The sequence below is a fragment of the Canis aureus genome, chromosome 25 (genome assembly GCF_053574225.1).
Source record: "Canis aureus isolate CA01 chromosome 25, VMU_Caureus_v.1.0, whole genome shotgun sequence".
Taxonomy (NCBI): Eukaryota; Metazoa; Chordata; class Mammalia; order Carnivora; family Canidae; genus Canis; species Canis aureus.
This window is the reverse complement of record NC_135635.1, coordinates 29,536,231-29,557,387: the sequence shown is the minus strand read 5'-3', so window position 1 is coordinate 29,557,387 and position 21,157 is coordinate 29,536,231. Positions and strand designations below refer to the sequence as shown.

The 21,157-nt window shown below is 33.8% G+C and overlaps 2 protein-coding genes across 32 annotated transcripts in view; one reads left to right on the top strand and one right to left on the bottom strand.

The window, feature by feature from the left end:
- PIK3C2G (phosphatidylinositol-4-phosphate 3-kinase catalytic subunit type 2 gamma) overlaps positions 1–21,157 on the top strand; it is a 364,988-nt gene that overhangs the window by 5,985 nt on the left and 337,846 nt on the right. For 6 of the 8 annotated variants that reach the window (XR_013364236.1, XR_013364235.1, XM_077870892.1 and 3 more), the window contains exons 2-3: positions 15,332–15,432; positions 16,893–17,008. The exons of the other annotated variants lie outside the window; for them this stretch is intronic. The gene's annotated coding sequence lies outside the window, so the exon portion shown is untranslated. The remainder of the gene's footprint in view (positions 1–15,331; positions 15,433–16,892; positions 17,009–21,157) is intronic. 8 annotated transcript variants of the gene reach the window in all.
- Positions 1–21,157, bottom strand: part of LOC144297151 (uncharacterized) — a 161,637-nt gene that overhangs the window by 75,765 nt on the left and 64,715 nt on the right. For 10 of the 24 annotated variants that reach the window (XR_013364243.1, XR_013364247.1, XR_013364240.1 and 7 more), the window contains one exon: positions 8,665–8,800. The exons of 12 other annotated variants lie outside the window; for them this stretch is intronic. Coding sequence is in view for 2 of the 12 variants with exons in the window: in XM_077870910.1 (XP_077727036.1) it covers positions 8,757–8,800 (44 nt within the window). In the remaining 10 variants the exon portion in view is untranslated. Of the gene's footprint in view, positions 1–2,916; positions 3,089–8,664; positions 8,801–21,157 lie in introns of all 24 variants that reach the window. 2 more of the 24 variants (XR_013364246.1, XM_077870911.1) reach the window with 1 other exon arrangement.

The window sequence follows — 21,157 nt, the reverse complement described above, 5'->3', positions numbered from 1 at the left end:
TATCCTGAGTAAACCAGTTTTAAAATACTGCAAAACCTTTCTGGACATTTAACAAAGCACAGTAAAATCTCTATACTTTCACATTAAAACAAACTAACAAAAACATGCTTACCTTAGTGTAAGTCAGCATTCCTCAAACATATTGGCATTTTTCCTGACAATTTCTCATAACAAATGACAAACTTGTTTTCACAGCACAACCTGATGTTTCACAGTGGTTTGAGAACCACTGATAGAGAATTCTCATGATTCCACATTTTAGATCTTTATTCCTATAGAAGTTACTTTACGATTGTAATCTATATTTAATGGTGTTAAGTTTTTTTATCCAGGTGATTGTGTCTGCCCTGTTCCATCTATTAAGCAACTCAATATGTCTTTCATGTCTAACTTCAAAATTGATATGTGCTAGGGTTGATTCATGCATTTTCTTTTTAGTTTCTTTGATGCATATATCTGTAACTATTTACTTAGTACATTGTTTTAATTATGTGACTCTAAAATGTGTATTATTTTTCATATGCAAGTCCCTATTAATATTTTTCCATCCTTTTCTTTACCAAAAGTACGTCAGAATAAGCTCAACCATTTCCCAAATAACAGTTTGAATTAAATGTATAAATTCTTCCTCTAAGTTCATTTATATTTATTAATTTTACATGTTCTCATCCTTAAGCCTTGTGTCTCCACATTTTTAAGGATTTAACACATTCTTCTTACATAATCATATCATTACAAATAATAATAATATCCTCCTTTCTAATGGTTATACCTTCATTTATTTTGTTGCATTGGCTATACTTCTAAAATAATTTGACAGAAGAAATAATTTTCTTTTTTTTCTTTTTTTTTTTAGAAGAAATAATTTTCTTATACTTAATTTGAAGGAGAAATTTCATAGTGTTTTTCCATTACATAAAATTTGGTTATTAGTGTGTGCAAGTTATTTTTAATCTGCTTAATTATGGTTTTTTTTTCATTTGTGGTTCACCATTTAAAAATAATCACAAATAGATGAAAATATCAAATCCAATAATTATTTTTCTGCTATAATTTATTAATGAACTATTTATTAAAGGATACCATCTTGTGCAGATTAAAAAAGAAAAATTATAAAATATAAAATTTTACAATAAATTGAGTTGTTACCAAATCCCAGAAGTGCCCATTAATTCACTTTTTTAAAGTACACACATACACATACACATAAACACACACACTCTTATTTCATACAAATGCCCGTATCTGTTATAACTTCTTTAGAAATTGCACTAAAATGTTCTTGATGCTTTTTGTCCCCTATTGTTTTCTGATACTTATCACCACTGTTTACTATCTTGTTTAATTTGGTGTGCTTTTGTATGTGTGCACATGATGTGTGTATGTTTGAGTTAACATACTTGACAAAACTTGTAACTTTGCTTTGATACTTTTTATGTTTCTGTTGCAAAAACTACACAATTGAGAATATATTTTTGAATAATGATTTTTAATCCAATTAGCTGCTTGTATTTACTGTCATTAGAGATGCAATTGATCCTACCTGAGTCATTTTGTTTTCTATTCTTAATATATATTTTTAAGTTCCAATTTCCTTGATGATTACAATATACATGTCATCAAATTTTGATTCTTACAGTATTCTGGAAACTATACACGCCATTTGTCTTCAACTAATAAGACTCTCTGATACATAACAATTACATATACTAAAAAATATATATGAACTTATTTTTTCTTCTTTTAAATATTTTGTTATTTTATTTATTTAGAGTGTGAGACTGCATACTGAACACAGAACCTGATATGGCACTCGATCTCATGACTCTGAGATCATGATCTTAGCCAAAACCAAGAGTTGGTTGTTGAACTACTGAGCCACCCCAGTGCCCATGAACTTATTTCTTCTTAATCATCAATGAAAAAAAAAATAGCAGAATTTAATCCCCTTTCCTCTAGTAAAACAGAAAATTTAGCATGCCTTTCAGTTTTAGTTGAAAGTCTATGGTTTTTCATCTAGCTTATTAATACCAAATAATTCTTGAAATTGTATTTAAAATTATGTAAGACAAAGCAGTGTTAACCAATTCTTAAAACTCTTAGTTCCCTATTCTTGAATTATTTTAATTAAACTTTTATTAACTGATACACCTTTTCCATTAGAAGGGTACAAAAATTTTGAAGCATATACTTACACCCAAATATGTTTTAGCTGGTTTCACAAAATGGAAAACTAACACTCAAAATGTACTATGCATCTATTGTTCCCTTGTCTTAAAAGTCTATGTACAAGCTTGTCTATGTACAAGCTAACTTTTTTTACTTTTCCCTCCCTTTCCCCACCTCCTATCCTCCTCCTCCTTCTTTTCAAAGGGTAAATATTTTTGAAATTTAAGAAGTTTACGTATTTTCCTTAATTTTCCTATTTGTGTGAATGTATCATATATGTATGCAGGTTTAATATGCATATTCAGAGCTTACTCAGCCCAGTTTGATTTACTTTTACACTCTTCAATGTTATATTTCTATTTGTTTCATTTTATTTTTAGAATCTCAATATGATGTTAGATGTGCTTCCTCTGTTACAATTGCAATAGCACCTCCCATTTATTTCTATCACTAACTCCTTTTCCTCGGTATTCATAGTGTTTCTCAGCATTTATCTCAAAATTTCATTTTCTGCTGTGCCAATTCTGCCTTTAATGAATATTTTAAACGTGTGACAAAATTTTTAATTTCTTTACATTTCAACAGGTCATTAAGCTCTGTTTTTATTAATATCTCCCTTTCATCCAATTTCTTCTATATTTTTATTCTGCATTTTATTGCTATATTATTTTCTGTTTTATTTTTACATCATATGTAATCAAACACATGATTCCTTAATTTTATAAAAAAATATATGACTTGGGGCACCTGAGTGCTCAGTTGGTTAAGCATCTGACTTTGGCTCAGGTCATGATCTCAGGGTCCTGGGATGAGCCCCACATCTGGCCCCCACTCATTGGGGATTCTGCTTCTCCCTCTCCACCCTCTTCTGCTCCTCCTCCTGCTTGTGCTCTCTGTCTCTCATATAAATAAATAAATTCTAAAAACAAAAACATATAGCTTAAGTTTTTATACAATTTACTTAGTATACTATAGCACATATTTTTCAAAAGTAATTTTTCCTTTCATGTCTTTATTGTTAAACATTTTGTTTCTTGCAAAATATTTCCATATTTCCTGTGTTGATTTTTACTCAATTCCTCATCCTTTAGGAATGAAGATTTTCTCCACTGATGACTCATTAGCTTCTCCTTGGTTCCTCTCATTTTTTTACCTGGTTGCTGCTAGAACATGTTTCTTAGGTTTTCAGTTAGAGGAACAGTAAATGCAAACAGACTTAGTCTAATTACTGGTCACTAACAGTCAATTTAGCTAAATTCTAAACTTCATCTGTCTTGCTTTTGTTGTTTAGTTGACCACTCTGAGAAGACAAACATTATTTCTAGGTAATTCTAATCAATATATAGCCCTTTTGCCAAAAATAGTCTACTTTTGCACTTTCTCATGGCACTTTCTCGTCTCTCATTCCCAGATGTGGTAAACCAAAAGCTTAGCCACTGTAGACTCCAGATATTTGCATTAATGCAAAATTTAATCTTAGAAAACATGTAAAGAGGACATTGGTAAAGCAGCCCCAGCTACCACTATCCTGTTTTGGGTTTTGAGGGAACTGATCAGACCCTAGATCCAAGTCAGGCAGTAGCAGGGAAATGAGTCATCTCCTTACCATTTTTCAGGTTGGCGAGTTATTCTCCCTCAGATAACAAAGCAAGTATCTGCCATTTTTTCCTTTCTATTCCGGTTTTATCTACTTTGACTCATATATGGTGAAAATTGGGATGATCAAATGAATGGTTGTCAGTCTTTGTTGCTGGCAATGTCATAGTCATACTATGAATAGATAGTTTGGTTTTAAACGTTTTTTAAATATAGGATTATTTTTTTAAATAACATACTACCAGCCAGATGCCATTCTAAAGATAACAACAGAACTTCTATTGAAAACCGCAATTTATTTTATTATTATCATTATTCTAAGATCAGGGAACTGAATTCACTAAACCCATAGTCTGCCAACCAACTTTTATTTTTGTAATTTATCAGCTTTCTAGGATGTTTTAAAATTTTTCTGATTCTTCCTTACTGTTTTATTTAACCTTTACCTACTGTTGAATAACAAAAATTCAACCAAGTAAATTTTAAAGATCTAATTGGCTTTATTAAACAATTCATAAATCAGTCAGCATCCCATCTAGCAAACAGAAGGGTATTCTAAGGAGTAGTTCACAATGGAAGGTTTTTATAAAAGGAGGATGGGGCAAGAGAGTTATTAGCAAAGGAAAAGGATTGTTTCAAGCAAGGCTGTTTCCCTTGGGGGAAAGGCTAGGGGTCTTATGCAGATTACCTAATCTTCCTATTAGGATTGAGGGGGAGTGGAGAGGGCTCTAAGCAGACTCATTGGTGCTGCTGGAAAAAATTCCGGACTGACCAGTTAAGACTGCATTTCTGGAGGAGACCAAAACTGCAATTATATTAGGTATTAAGCCCGGTTCAGAAACTAGATCTAAGTGACATCATTTGGGGCCTCTGGTCTTCTTTTTTAACAATATTATTTAACTCAACTCTTATACTATGTTGATTTTTAAATGCATTCTTATTGTTGCAGCTCCTAGGCAGGGAATAATATCACGTATGCTTTTCAGATGTATGTTTTAAATGGAACACACATATTTTAAAGGAACGCCTTGTGTTGTATGAGTTGGTAAAACAACCATGTCTATAGAAGCATTAAAATTACCACTGTACTTATATTATTATGGCTTTTCCTATACCTGGCTTTTTTTTTTTTTTTTTAAAGAGAGAGAGAGAGAAAGCATGGGTGCATGAGGGAGGTAGTGGTGAAGGGGCGGGGGGGGGGGAGAGAAAGAGAGAGAGAGAGAGAAGCTTAAGATCTTAAGCAGACTCCATGCCCACATGGGGCTTGACTTCAGGATCCTGAGATCATTACCTAAACTGAAATCTAGATGGACACTTAACTGACTGAGTCACCCAAGCGTCCCTCCTACACTTGGCTTTTTAAAACTTTCCAGGATATCTCTCTAAATGATATTCAAATCAAATTTATTATAGCAATAACTCTTTCAAAGATTCAGTTGAAATCTAGATTTCTTGAGAATTCATATCATGCTAAAGATTACATTAAAACTAAATATCGTTAAGTAGGTATCTCTACATACCTGTAATATTTTGAACATTTAATTCACCTATAAGTCTGAATGTATTTGGTGAAAAACATGGACATGTTTCTAATTACTAGAACATTAATGGATACCATGTGGCATGCATGCTTCCGCTCCCTCTTCTGCATCCAGGCAGATGGTGGTAATGGGGCATAATCACTCCCTGAGCTTTGCGTAGCCACACAATTCTTCTCAAACTGTGTCCTGAAAAGCTACTACCATGTAATGAGATTTCAGTTGTGAGATAAAGCTATTTAGTGCTTTAGTTTCAAATCCATATTATAGTTCCCCCAAAGAAAAAAATTGTTATTGACTTGCTTCTGCCTTCTATTTCAAACATTTACAGAAAGGATGACCTTTTGCACGTGTGGAAAATTTTTGCTAAAATATGTTAGTATTTAGCAAGGAAGCTTACACTAGATGGAAATTAATGACAATCAATCAATCAATATTTTTATATTTATTGAAAAATGCCCACGGCACCTGGGTGCTTCAGTTGGTTAAGTGTCTGCCTTCAGCTCAAGTCATGATTTCAGGGTCCTGGGATGGAGTCCCAATTTGGGCTCCCTGCTCAGGAGGGAGTCTGTTTCTTTACCTTTCCCCCCTGCTCATGATGTCTCTCTCTCTCACTCTCTCAAATAAATAAAATCTTAAAATAAATAAATAAATAAATAAAATAAAAATGCCTAGATTCATTTCATAAAGGCAAAACAGATAAAAATTTATATATTGGAGAATATGGTAGAAAAGCAATTTGCTTTAGTTTCATAGAATTATATTTAGCCCGTGGAATTGTTCCAATTATTATTGTTTCTCAAGAAAATATTTAACAGTTAAGTTCCTGGGTCAGATAAAGTAGTCCAAATACTTTTGGACCAGGATACTATAACATTTAGCCTGGCCATATAACTATTTGTGGTTTTACTCTAATTCTAGGCAGTTTGAAATGACAGAGAACAATCTATTGCTAGTACTTTATAATGAAAATGTAAAATGTTTCATAAATATAAATCCTTTTAAAGGATAATTTCATATTATAAAAATATAACTTTAATATGCCTGAAATTGATTACAATAAACATACTAATATATTGTTTAACAATTTCTACATATTTAAATTAAACAGCTGATTTACAGAACTAGATCATAATTAACTAGTGTTTTGTATTCCAAGCCCTCTCAATGTAAGAAGAGTGACAGAAATTTCAAATCGCAAAATATAGGGAGAAGCACTTTCTTCCAGATGGGATTTAATCTATGCAAGACGTGTTGTTAAATTCCTTAGCCCTCCTTCACTTCCTTTTCCTAAAGGGAAACGTGGCTCAACCCAGGACCTGCTCCTTTCCAGCCCTCCTGTGAAAATTGTTCATTCTCCCATACCCACCTAGCAAGGAACAGGAGGCAAAGACCAATCTTCATCCATATTGCCACCACCTCCTGCATTCCTAACGCTTAATATTTTTTCAGATTTATTTATTTATTTATTTATTTATTTATTTATTAATTTGAGGGGAGGGGTGGGGTTAGGGTAGACAGAGAGGAAGAGAGGAATTTAAGCTGACCCCACACTGAGTGCAGAGCCTGAAGCCCCTCAAGGGGCTCCATCTCCCACCCTGAGATCATCACCTGAGCCAAAACCAAGAATTGGAGGCTCAACACATTGAGCCACCCAGGCACCCCTCTAACACTTTATTCTTAAACAACAGTTCATACTTAAACTCTACTCTTCAGAACCCCATGACATTTTGCTCCATTGCCTACATCCCTCCTACTTACTAATATCCACTGACCTGGTTCCTCTACATCTGTTAGGGACTTTTGCTCCTAATGCACCTGATTCAGTGTGTGCATTTCACATTCTAACTCCAGGCCTCCCAGAGAACTTGAAAACCAACCTGTCATGAATGTTCTAAATAAGATGATTTCTTCATCTTAGTAACAGAATATCAAGTTTTTTTTCTGGTCTCATGGCAACACCATAGGGAACCACATTTCCCAGCCTTCCTTGTGGTTTTATATGCAGGCCAATGGATAGAAGAAGAAATACAGGCTACTACCCAATGAGGTCCTTAAAAGGGAGCCACTTGCCTTTTACTTCTTTCCCTCTTTCTAGTTCCAGAAGTGGACAAGTTAGGTGATAGTGGCTTACAGTTTTCTTCCTACCTCTCAGACTATTTTGTACTTCTCCTTTTAGGATCCATTCTTTAAATATGGATTGTCTCTCAAATCAGGATTCAACTTTCAGATAGATTACATCTCTTCCTAATTAATTAAACCCTCCTTAAACAAGGGTCATGGATTCAGCTGTAAAACCTATCTCTTGAATTAAAGAACCATATGTGCAAATATTTACTCAGCATCTTCACTTATATTTTGTACAAATCCTCAAGTTCCACATGTCTACAAAATCAAGCTACCTATTCCCTTTTTAAAATTTGTTATTAGCAATGACATAAAGCAAGTGTACAGCTTAATGTGCTATTATAAATTGAACAACCACCTTCCATGTCAAGAGATGCTACCATAGAGCCCCCATATGTCTTCCCACCACAATACCCTTTCTCCAAGAATAAACACTCTTCTGGTATCACATTATATTTTTCTATATACTTTCATCATCCAAATGTATATACATAAAGTGTATGGCTTTGTTTTGCCTTTTTTTTTTCTTGGCAGGAGACTGGGGGAATGGGTATGTTTTTACAGGTTTTTTTCAATTAACGTATTTCATCATCATTGCTTTTTTTTTTCCTTGCAATTTATTTGTTGAAGAAACTAGCTTATTTTTCCTGTATCTATTTCTATCCTGTTTTTAGTTTAACTTCTCTGTTCCTTGGGCAGTAGTGATTGGACACAGAAGTTTAATCAGATAGATTAAGGTTAAATTATCTACAAGACTCCTTCATGATAGTTTTGAATTCTGTATCAGAAAGTACAAAACACCTGGGTGCCTTTCTTTTTTTGTGATGTTAGCAGCCACCAATGCTTGATGCCTAGATTTTATAATTTATCACTTATTGTAAACTATTGCTAACCCAATTTATCATTCTTTATTTATTCATTGCAATACTTCTACAAAGAGAAATTTTGCCTTAGTAATGCAGTATTCATTTCATTAAAAAAAAAGACAAATGCTTTATGGTGCATTCTGTTAACCTTGTGTTGTACAAAGGCAATTAATTAGTTGTATGTGTGTATATGTGTCATTATGAAAGAATGCATTTGAACACATACGGTATGCTTTCATCCATTTTAGTTATTACACTTTTTAGTCAATCAGAGCCTCTTCATATTGGCTCTCACTTCCTATTGGTGCACCCTTGTATCCTCTGATATCTTCCTTACTAACTACAGTTATAGCATCTCTTAAACTCACCTTAAACATTATTTTCTCTAGATCAGAACTCAGTTGGTCCTCCAAGTAGCCCTGCTTTGAACGAGTAGTATTTCAAAGTCACAATCTGGATGTTAGTGATGCTCATGGCTATTCAGATAGGCATTTTTTTCTAGGCCTTTCCAAGGAAGAACGCCATAGATAAATAGAGACAGAGAAAAAGAAGGAGATATTTTTTTTTTTTTAACTTCATGAGTTCACTCTGATGCTTTCAGTTCTGATCCTGTACTAGAGAAAGAAGACTCATTCTCAAGGGCACCGGGGATGCTAGAATTATTCATTTGTTTTATCCACTATTATATACTTTTCATTCTTTTATTTACTCTTAAGATAGACTTAGAGGCACTGAATGAATTACTACTTCAACAGCTTTATCACGTTTGAATAAAAATTTAACAATACTTAGGAATCAAAGCATGCTTGAAACCAGGTCTCAATGACTTGCAAGAAATTATTTCTGATGTATATAGCATATACTGAGCAAAAACATACTCAATATGTAAATCTTAAATGTTATTCACTTTTACTTCTGCTTCTTCTGAGGCAAAATAAGCTTAACAGTATTCTACATAAAATTCCCCCAAACAAAACGGAGCCTGTGTCTATTAAAGTACTTCTCATATTGTATGGTAATATAAATTTGTGTCTATGAACTACCTGAGAGAAAGAGCTGTATTTTGTCATTTTTGTATTCTAAGTGTTTTGCACAGTGCCTGAGACACAACAATATACTTAAGAATACAGGTACTGAATAAATAAATGTACAAAGAGTAAATACAGTTGATCTTTGAACAACATGGTTTTGAACTGTAGGATTATACACAGACTTTTTTCAATAAAGATATTGGAAATTTTTCTTGATATTTGTGACAATTTGGAAAAATTCTGAACCATATAACCTAGAAACAATGAAAAGAATAAGAAAAAGGTATGTTATGAATGCAAAAAATATATGTATTTTATATAAAATACATATATACAGATATTTTTATTGTTTAATATCATAAAATATACACAAATCTATTACAATAAGTTAAAATTATCAAAATTTACACACACACTTACAGACTGTACATGGCTCTATTCAATTGAGAGAAATGTAAAAAAGTGTATATATGCAGTATTAAATCATAATTGCTTAAAATGAACTATAGTACATACTGCATTGCTGTAATAATTTCATAGCCACTTCCTGTTGCTATTATGGGGAGCTCAAGTGTTGCAAACTATGCCATGTGATTCTAGTTATTTCCATGTGAGCAATTAAGTTTCTCTGGTAAACTGCATATTGCAGTAAAAAGTGATTTCTGAGGTTCTCAGATACTTTTCATAGTGGTTAGTATAATATTATAAGCCTTGAATAACACCATGGAACCCATACAAAGTGTCACTAGCAATGCTGGAAGTTTGCCCCAAAAGCACAGAAAAGCCAAGACATTACAAGAAAAAGTTGAATTGCTTGATAAGTACTGTAGATGGAGGTCTATGGATGTAGTTCCCCACAATTTCAATACAAATGAATCCAGCATACAGACTATTGTAAAAGAAGAAAAGGAAATTTATGAATCCATGACTGTAGCTATGCCAGCAGGCACAAAAACTTTGCACTTTTCTGTGAAATATCTTTTTTTATCTCAGTGGAAATGTAGCTTTTATGTGGGTGCAGGATTGTTAAGAGAAAGGCATACCTATATGCCTAACATGGGCAATCTATGTGACTATGTTCTAATACGACTCAAGATGAAGCAAAATCATTATATGAGAATTTAAGGCAAAGGAAAGTGGAGGATCTAAAGCTAGAGAATTTAACGCCAGCAAAGGATGGTTTGATAATTTTAGAAAGAAGTCTGTCTTTAAAAAATGTCAAGATAATGAGAAGCAGCTTCTGCTGATCAAGAGGAAGCAGTTCCCAGATGGCATTAAGAAAATCACTAAGGAGAAAAGATATCTGCCTGAACAGGCTTTTAATGCAGATGAAAGTGTCTTTTTTTTTCTGGGAAAATAATGCTACAAAGGACATTTATTAGTAAGGAAGAGAAGAGAGCCCCAGGATTCAAGGCAGGAGGGAACAGGCTAACTCTACTATTTTGTGCAAATACAGTCAGGTTTATGATCAGAACCGCTCTTATCTATAAAGCTGTTAACCCCCATGCTTTGAAAAGATAAACACCAGCTTCCAGTCTTTTACTTGTATGACAAGAAGGCCTCGAAAAGAACTCTGTTTTCTGGATTAGTTCCACCAGTGCTTTGTCTCTGAAATCAAGAAATACTTGGCCACTCAGGGACTGCCTTTTAAAGTTCTTCTGATATTGAACAATGCCTCTGGCCACCCAGAACCCCATGAGCTCAACACCCAAAACCCCATGAGCTCAACACTGAGGGCATCAAGGTGGGCTACTTGCAACCAAACACAAGGTCTCTATAATCACCCTCTAGATTGGAGGGTCATAAGGACCTTTAAGGCTCATAACACACTAGATATGGAAAGGACTGTCAATGCTACGGAAGAGAACCCTAACAGAGAGAACATCATGAAAGTCTGGAAGGATTACACCACTGAATATGACATTGCTGTTATAGAAAAAGCCATAAAAACCATGAAACCCAAAACAATAAATTCCTGCTGGATAAAACTGGGTCCAGATGTTGTGCATGACTTCAAATGATTTATGACGATCAAATATCATAAGATTGTGGATATGATGACAAAGGTGGAGATGAAGGGTTTCAAGATATGGATTTTGGAGAAATTCAAGAGCTAATAGATAACCACAGCAGAGGCATTAACAGAAGACAACTTGATGGAGATGAGTACTTTCAAACCAGTGCAAGATGATGAGTAAGAAGATGTAGAAGCAGTGCCAGAAAACAAATTAATATTAGATAATTTAGCTAATGAAGGGTTCCAATCATTCAAGACAGCTTTTAACTTCTTTTGTGTCATGGATCCTTCCATAACACATGTGCTAAAAGCAAAACAAATGGCGAAAGGATTGGTACTATATAGAAACATTTTTAGAGAAATGAAAAAACAAAAAGTCAGAAATTACTATGTACTTCTGTAAAATTACACCAAGTGTGCTTGCATCTCCAGCCTCTCCTTCCACCTCCTTCACCTGTTCCATCTGTCACCCCTGAGATGGGAAGACCAACCCTTCTCCTTTCTCCTCCTCCTCTTAAGCCTACTCAACATCAAGACAATGAGGATGAAGATCTCTATGATGATTCATTCCAGTCAATGGAATAAACTTATCTGTTGCATGTGTGTGTCTTTGTGTGGAAATCTAATAACTATATGGCAAAAACTATATGAGATATTTTTGTGTCATTAAGTATTCATTGTGTAGAACACTGTATATAAGACTTGTATGGAAGTGGTAGCCTGTTCTTACATAGGTAGAGTGTGAATGATATTTAATATAAAATAATCATGTATTAGTTTTCTTAGTATTGTATAACTTTGCTTTCAAAAAATTACATTACCATGCAGTAAGGCTCTGTTGTGATTGAAGAAACTGGGCATTAGCCTATTATCACAGGTGAATGGTTTTTTTTTTTTTTTTAAACTTAACAATGAGGGTACCTGGGTGGCTCAGTTGTTTAAGTAAGTGTCTGACTCTTGATCTCAGCTGAGGTCTTGATCTCAGGGTTGTGAGTTCAAGCCCTGCATTGGGCTCCATGATAGGTGTGGAGCCTACTTAATTAAAAAAAAAAAAAAAGAAAGTCAGGACCTGGGTGGCTTAGTCAGTTAAGCATTTGACTCATGATTTCAGCTAAGGCATGATCTGATGGGTCACTGAACACTGGGCTCCATGCTCAGCATAGAGTCAGCTAGGGATTCTCTCCCTCTACCCCTCCCCCAATTCACGTGTGTGTGTGTGTGTGTGTGTGTGTGCACTCTCTCTCCCTCTCTCCCAAATAAATAAATCTTTAAAAAGTAATGATTTAAAAAGTAACAATGTTTCCTATACTGTATTATATGAATTTAATGCTGTATGCTATAAACATTTTATAATGACTCATTCATCAGTATATATGCTAGGCTACCATGAAGCAACTATATTGATTATACTAGGCTATCATAAAGCAATCATATTGCTGCATTTTTGTTACCAATGTATGAATCATTTTATCTGTAAATAAATATGAATTTGTTTTTCACATTATGTTTTATCTATTGTTAGGAATATGTATAACATCTACAGTGTTTTGTATTACATGAGACAATATTTGATGTAGGTTCTGACAGGCTTCATTTTTTTTTTTAAGATTTTATTTATTTATTCATGAGAGACAGAGAGAGAGAGGGAGAGGCAGAGACACAGGTAGAGGGAGAAGCAGGCTCCATGCAGGGAGCCCGACGTGGGACTCGATCCCAGGACTCCAGGATCACACCCTGGGCTGAAGGCAGCACTAAACCGCTGAGCCACCCAGGCTGCCTGAGGCTTCATTTTTTTTAAACCAAACTACCTAAACTTTTTACATCAATAAGTACAGTACAGTACTGTTAATGTACTTTCTTTTTCTTATGATTTTCTTGATAAGCAATATGTATTAATTGACCATTTACATTATTGGCAAGGCTTCCAGCTAACAGTAGGCTATTAGTAGATATTTTGGGGGAATCAAAACTTAAATGTGGATTTCTGACTGCCAGAGAGGTCAGTGTCCCTAGCGATTGCATTATTCAAGGGCCAACTGTAGATGTATGAATAAATGAGTTCATTTAAGTCAATACCTCCCACAAATAAAAATAAAAATAGTTTCAGATATTCATATATAAGAAGCTTAGGCAGTCTAATGAGAAGTGAGGCTTCTATTGGATTATATGTGTATAAGGAAATGTCAATTGTTTATGTAAAAAGGCACCTAGAGACTTCTGGAGATTGATGTTTTCATCAAGCACCTCATATCTTCCCTTAGGCGAAAATAATACCTGGGCTAATAATAATAATAATAATTGTAATACGTTTACCTCAACACCCAATTCCTAATTAGACATAATATAAATTTTATATATATACATAATTTTATACATATATATTTATATACAAAATTGGTTGTGGGGATGCCTACACTGTGTGACGCTAGCCACAACTGCTGGGTGGCTCAGCAGTTGAGTGTCTGCCCTTGGCTGAGGACATGATCCCAGAATCCTGGGATCAAGTCCCACATCGGGCTTCCTGCATGGAGTCTGCTTCTCCCTCTGCCTGTTTCTGCCTCTCTCTGTGTTTCTCTTGAAAAAATAAATACAATCTTAAAAAATAAAATAAAATTGGTTGTGATCTTCTCTATATATTCATATAGAAAATTGAGCTGAGAAAGTTCAAGTTTATGTCTAGCTAAAATATGAGTGTCTCTGTCTGTGTGATGTATATAATTGGCTCAGCAGATGAAGAAAGATGGGAAGTTTTCTCAGGAACCAGGTTAGCTCCATAGTCTATAGACATTCCTTCCATCTTAGAGAATACAGATGGTTTGGCTTGATTAGACTTTGACACGTCTTATGTTGGAACAATCTTTATCTTCTATGACGTTTATATATTTTTTAAAAACTGGTAAATTTTCAATGCCTACGATTTGCTATCTGATATAAAATCATTTTTCTTCAACTTTGTAATAAATTTCTCTCATCCATTTTCTCATGTCTCCCCTGCAGATACACTAATTCAGCAATATAGCCAGGACCTTTGGAATCAAGAACAGACATATTCAGACATTTTCTTTGTTCTTTTGTAAAATAAACATTTTTGTTCCCATTCTGAATACAGGGGCTATTTGGATGATACCTGCACTTTTGTAAATTTAGAAAATGGAAGTACTTGGCAAGGACTGCCCTTTCTCTGATAGGTGCCTAAATTCTGTCTGTACTTTCTCCTGAGGGCAGATGAGTAATTAACCCTCAATAAAAAAAATTGATCTCTGAAAAGTTGAATTGAATGGAAGGTTATAAGCACTTGCTTAAACTAAGTTCATTATTAACATCTTTTAAATATCCCATTTGAATTTAACTGAACATACCAACAAAGAATAGAGGACTGTTTTTGTGCCATCAGCTATACTTCCAGCCTCTAATTTTCCAATCAATTTAGGAAGCAGCTTCCAGTTTGCATATTGTATTGATTTTATATTGCTACTGTAACAAATGATTACACACTTAGTGCTTAAAACAAAACAATTTATCATACAACTCTGTAGGTCAGAAATACAACATTGATCTCACTGTACTAAAATCAAAGTGTTAGAAGGGCTGTGTCTCTTTCTGGAGGCTTTTAGGGGAAAATCTGTTTCCTTGTCCTTTTTAGCTTCTAAAGGTTGTTCAAATTCTTTGGCTTATGGGTCCTTTTTTCTGTCTTCAAAGCCAGCAAAAGCAGGTTGAGTCTTTCTCAAATCACATCACTCTGACCTCTTCTGCTCCCTCTTCCACTTTTAGAGATTCTTGTGATTATGTTGAGCCCACCCAGGTAACCCTCTTTTAAGGTCAGCTAATTAGGAAACCTAATCCATCTGCAACCTTTAATTCTTCTTTTCCAAATAACCTAACATATTCACGGGTTTCATGTATTAAGACATGGAACTGTAGGGGCGGGGAGAGCATTGCTGTGCCTCTTACACATTGTTTTTTGTTTTGTTTTGTTTTGTGTTTTAGTTCTGAAGAGTCTTATTTAAATCAGGAACAGAGAGCCATGTCCTCTCAATTATGCTGTAATTGCTTCTAATCTGTATGTACAGTTCTGCTTCAAAGTCAAGGTATATGACTTTCAATTATTTTATTCATTACTTCATAATGCAGAGCGTACACATTTGCCAGCTGGTACTAAATAATGTTTCTATTTGTTTATAAACTAAGAAATAATTTACCTTCTAGACTGCGATGGTAAGGATAGGATTTAAAATTACTAGACATTCCTTAAAATCACTAAATTTAATATTGAAAAAAGTGAATCTGGAAGTTTTGTTTTTATTACATTTTCAATATAGATAAGTATTTCTCATTCTTCTTTATATCATGATAATAAGTTTTTCCGAAAAGCCTCTAACCCATTTCAAGTTTTAGTACTGTGAGAAATGCTTGAAAAAATATTGTTATTAATAAAAATTTAAAAGTTTTCAGCTCTTTTCCGTAGAGATAGTTTGAATTGAGTTAATGCTGTGTTGCAGTGCCTAAATTCAGGCATGCTCCAGATATGATATTAGTATGATATAATCATCTATATGTCTCTCTTTAATCTTTGCTCAAAACAAATCTGTAAGCACAAACTTGGAGACTATGGGTAAGTTGATTCACTTTTCTGTGTTTCAGCTTTCTCATTTGTTAAGTGGCAATAATAATATCACAAGTTAAGGTAATACATGTTTATAGAGCAGTAGCACAGAGTTGCTCTTAAAAATATTAGTATCATTATTATTATGAACAAAAGCAAATGGTACAGCCTAAAGGAATCTTTAACTTCAGGATCAGACTACTGATCTTTAAAGACCTCCTTTAATGGATCTACAAAATTAAAAAATAATTAAAAAAAAACCAATCAGTTCTTTCAAGCCACAAAAAATTATAAAATCATTTTTTATGTTAAAGAAAAAAATATTTTTTTCACTTTTTAAAATTTTTAATTGTTTTTAAATCATTTTTTCCATTATGATAAGTATACTCCTTAATTTCCAACCTCTATTTCCCCCAACTTCCCACCAACCTCTCCTCTGGCAACCATTAATTAGTTCTCTATAGTTAAGAATCTGTTTCTTGGTTTGTCTTTTTTCTTTTGCTTGTTTTGTTTAACTTCCACATATGAGTGAAATCATGTGGTATTTGTCTTTCTCTGCCTCATTTTGCTTAGCATTATATTCCCTCGTTCTATCCATGTTGTTACAAATAGCAAGATTTCATTTTTTATGGCTGAATAGTACTCCACTGTACATATATGAAAAGGTGATATATATATATATATATATATAATATAAAACTCATACAAAATATATGAGTTGAGTGTCCCCAACTGATGGACACTTGGGCTGCACTCATAGTTTAGGTATTGTATATAATGCTACAATAAATGGGGGATAGATGCATCGCTATGAATGGGGGATGCATCTATCCCTTTGAATTTATGTTTTCATATTTTGGGGGTAAATACCCGGTAGTTCAATTGCTGGATCGTAGAATAGTTCTATTTTTACCTTCTGAGGAATTTCCATACTGTTTTCCACAGAGCTGCGCCAGTTCGGACTCCCACCAACACTGCAAGAGGATTTTTTTTTTTTCTCCACATCTTCGTCAATACTTGTTTCTTGCGGTTTTGAGTTTGGCCATTCTGACAGGAATGAGGTGATATCTCATTGTAGTTTTGATTTGCATTTCTGTGGTAATGAGTGATGTTATTAATAATAGATGAGTGTCTGGATCTAGATGTCTGTCTGGATCTAGATATCTGGATGTCTTCTTTAGAGAAATGTTTTTTCATGCCTTCTACCCATTTTTTTAATTGAATTATTTGTTTTTAGGCTGTTAACTTGTATCAGTTCTTTATATATTTTTGATACTAACCCTTTATCAGATATGTCATTTGCAAATATCTTCTCCCATTCTGTAGGTTGCCTTTTAGTTTTGTTTGTCCCCTTCTGTACAAAAATTTTCTGACACTGTCCCAATAATTTATTTTTTGCTTTTGTTTCCTTTGCCTCAGGAGACTTATCTAGAAAAATGTTGCTATATCTGATGTCACAGGGTTTACTGCCTATGTTCTTTTCAAGAATTTTTATTGTTTCACATTTAGGTGTCTAATCCATTTTGAATTTATTTCTGTATATGGTAAAAGAATGGGCTCCAGTTTCCCCAACACCATGTGTTGAAGAGACTGTCTTTTTCCTACTGAATATTCATTCCTCCTTTGTCATAGATTACCTGACCATGTAACTGTGGGTTTATTTCTGGATTTGTTCTTCTATTCCTTTGATCTATGTGTCTATTTTTATGTCAGTACCATACTCTTTTAATTATTACCACTTTGTAACATAACAACAACTGGGATTTTGATACCTTCAGCTTTTTCTTTTTCAAGATTGTTTTGACTATTCAAGGTCTTTTGTAGTTCCATATAAATTTTAAGATTTTTTTGTAGTTCTGTGAAAAATTCTGTTGATATTTTGATAGGAATTACATTAAATGTGTAGATTGCTTTGGATAGTATAAACATTTTAACAATATTTGTTCTTTCAACCCATGAGCATGGAACATCTTTCCATTTCTTTGGAAATGGACATCTTTCCATCATCTAGAATTTCTTTCATTGGTGTTTTATAGTTTTTAGAGTACTGGTCTTTAATCTAATTAAGTCAATTCATAGGTATTTTGTTGGTTTTCGTGCAATTGTGAGATTGTTTTCTTGATTTCACTTTTTGCTGCTTCATCTTTAGTGTATAGAAATACAATGGATTTCTGCACATTGACTTTGTATCCTGTGACTTCACTGAATTCATTTATCAGTTCTAGTAGTTTTTTGGTGGAGTCTTTAGGGTTTTCTATATACAGTATCATGTAATCTACAAATAGTGAGGGTTTTACCTTTTTCTTACCATTTGGGATGCCTTTTTTTTTTTTTTTTTATGTTGTCTAATTGCTGTACCTAGGACTTCTACTACTATGTTGAATAAAAATGTTGAGAGTGGACATCCTTATCTTGTTCCTGACCTTTGAGGAAAGCTCTCAGTTTCTCCTCATTGAGTATGCTGTTGGCTGTGGGTTTTTCATATAAGGTCTTTATCATGTTGAGGTATGTTACCTTCAGATCTACTCTGGAGAGGTTTTTTTATCATGAATGACTGTTGTACTTTATCAAATGCTTTTTCTGCATCTACTGAAATGACCATATGGTTTTTATTCTTTATGTTATTGATGTGACATATCATGTTGATTGTTTTATGAATAATGAACCAGCCTTGTATTCTGGGAATAAATCCCACTTGATAATGGTGTATGGTTTTTTAATGTATTGTCAAAATCAGTTTGCTAATATTTTGTTAAGGATATTTGCATCTATATTCTTAAGAGGTATTGGCCTGTAGTTCTCTTTTAAAAAAAAAAAAAGATTATTTGAGAGAGAGAGAGAGAATAGGAGCAGGGGAGGGATGGAGGAAGGGGAAAAGAGAATCCTCAGGCAGACTCCTTGCTGAGCATACAGCCTATTGCAGGGCACAATCCCAGGACCCTAAGATCATGACCTGAGCTGAAATTGAGACAGACACTTAACAGACTGAGCGACCCAGGCACCCTATAGTTCTCTTTGTTGTTGTTGCTGTTGTCTTTATCTGGTTTTGGTATCAGGTTGTCTTTATCTGGTTTTGGTATCAGGGTGATACTAGCTTCATAGAGTGAATATAGAAGTTTTCCTTCCTCTTGTTATTTTTTGGAATAGCTTGAGAATAGATATTAACTCTTTGAATGTTTAGTAGAATTTGCTGTGAAGCCATCTGGTCCTGGATTTTTGTTTTGTTTTTTTTTTTTTTTTTGATTACTGATTCAATTTCATTTCTGGTAATTGGTCTGCTAAATTTTCTATTTCTTCCTGCTTTAGTTTTGGTAGGCTATATGTTTCTAGGGCTTTATCCATTTCTTCTAATTTGCCCAATTTTTTGGCACATAGGTTTTCATAACTTTCTGTTACAACTGTTTGTGTTTCTATAGGGTTATTATTTCTCCTCTTTCATTAGTGATTTTGTTTATCTGCATTCTCTCTCTCTCTTTCTTTTTATAAGTCATGCTGGAGGTTTATCAATTTTATTGATCTTTACAAAGAACTAGCTCTTGGTTTCATTGATTTATATTATTGTTTTGTTTTCTTAGTTTATATATCACTTCTTTCTGGTCTAATCTGTCTTGTTTCCTTCCTTTCCTAGGTTTGGGTTTTATTTATCACTTTATTAAAATCACCTGAATATAGCCACCTTTACCATATTTAAGCTAAGACAGAGCAAGCTGGGCTAAGAGCAGGTTGGGCTAAGAAAAACTGCAACAGGATATTAACTCTAGTTGTCAGAATTAAAGTCACACCTGCTAACAAATCCTGAGTTTCATGACAGAGTCAGATGAAAGAGTCTCGGTTTGTTTTGTTTAATATTTATTTATTTATTTGAGAGACAGCATGAGCAGAAGGGATGAGAGGGAGAGAGAATCTCGAGCAGGCTGTAAGCCCAGCAGGGAGTCCAATGTGGGCCTCAATCTCATGATTCTGAGATCACGACCTGAGCCAAAACCAAGAGTTCTACATTAACTGACTGTGCCATCAAGGTGCCCTGAGTTTCATTTGTTTTAATGAACTACAGTATTTACTATTAACATGAAGATTTTTAAAATAGCAATTCCTGAAAAAAAGATTGTTGTCTAGATGTGACCTATGAATTAGAACAATTTGGAATAACATTTTATAGATTAATGTTTTTGGTTAACACTTCATTCTATACACTTCTTATTTACATCTCTTGAAATTATTTTCCAAATCTATCAGTTCAATCTTTGACTGCATTGAACTGAAATTTTTTGACAAATTTATTAGTTCAATTTCTTGAGTAAAGCAGAATAATAAATCTAATTCATTTATTTCTTGGGCTATTATGAGTTTTAAGTAAACCTTAGTGCCAATAGAATAAAAAATCAATTGCCATCGCAAAACATGGATATTCATATTCTAGGGCAGCCTGGTGGCTCAGCGGTTAAGTGCTGCCTTCAGCCCAGGGCATGATCCTGGAGACCATGTTGAGTGCCACATCGGGCTCCCTGCATGGAGCCTGCTTCTCTCTCTGCCTGTGTCTCTGCCTCTCTTATTCTCTCTCTGTGTCTCTCATGAATGGATAAATAAAATCTTAAAAAAAAGATATTCATATTCTATAGTGCACCACTATCATAATTATCCTTTTTGTATTCTTTAATACACAAACATATAATTGTTAAGGGAATTAATAAATTCACAAAAGTGACATAAATACTTTTCAATTTCATTTTCTTATAACTCAATTAGAAATTTTTGATTTATTAAATTATCTGTTCAACAAATACAAATGTGTAACTACTCCGAGTAAAGCAAAATACTAGGTACTGAGCTATAAGTGAGAAAGGTTAACATGGTGTAATGATCTAATGGGAAAGAGAAATCTTACATATGTAACACATATACATGTATATATACAGATGTTATTCTGAGGCAATAGGAAAACCACAGAAAAGGTATATCCAGAGGAGATACTTGTTTAGTCTCTTTATATTATATATATCATTATAATATAAAAAAATGGGTTATAGGACCCAAAAATGGGTGCAGAAAATGTAGAAACAGTTTCAGAGACACCACCACATTCTAGGTGTGTGTTGAAGATAAAAGCTTAAGACTTAAGATTGTGGCAGTGGTAGACAAGAAAAGAAAGATTTTTCTACAGGAACTGGTAATTTATTTGATATAGAATAAAGATGAGGGAAGATTCAAAG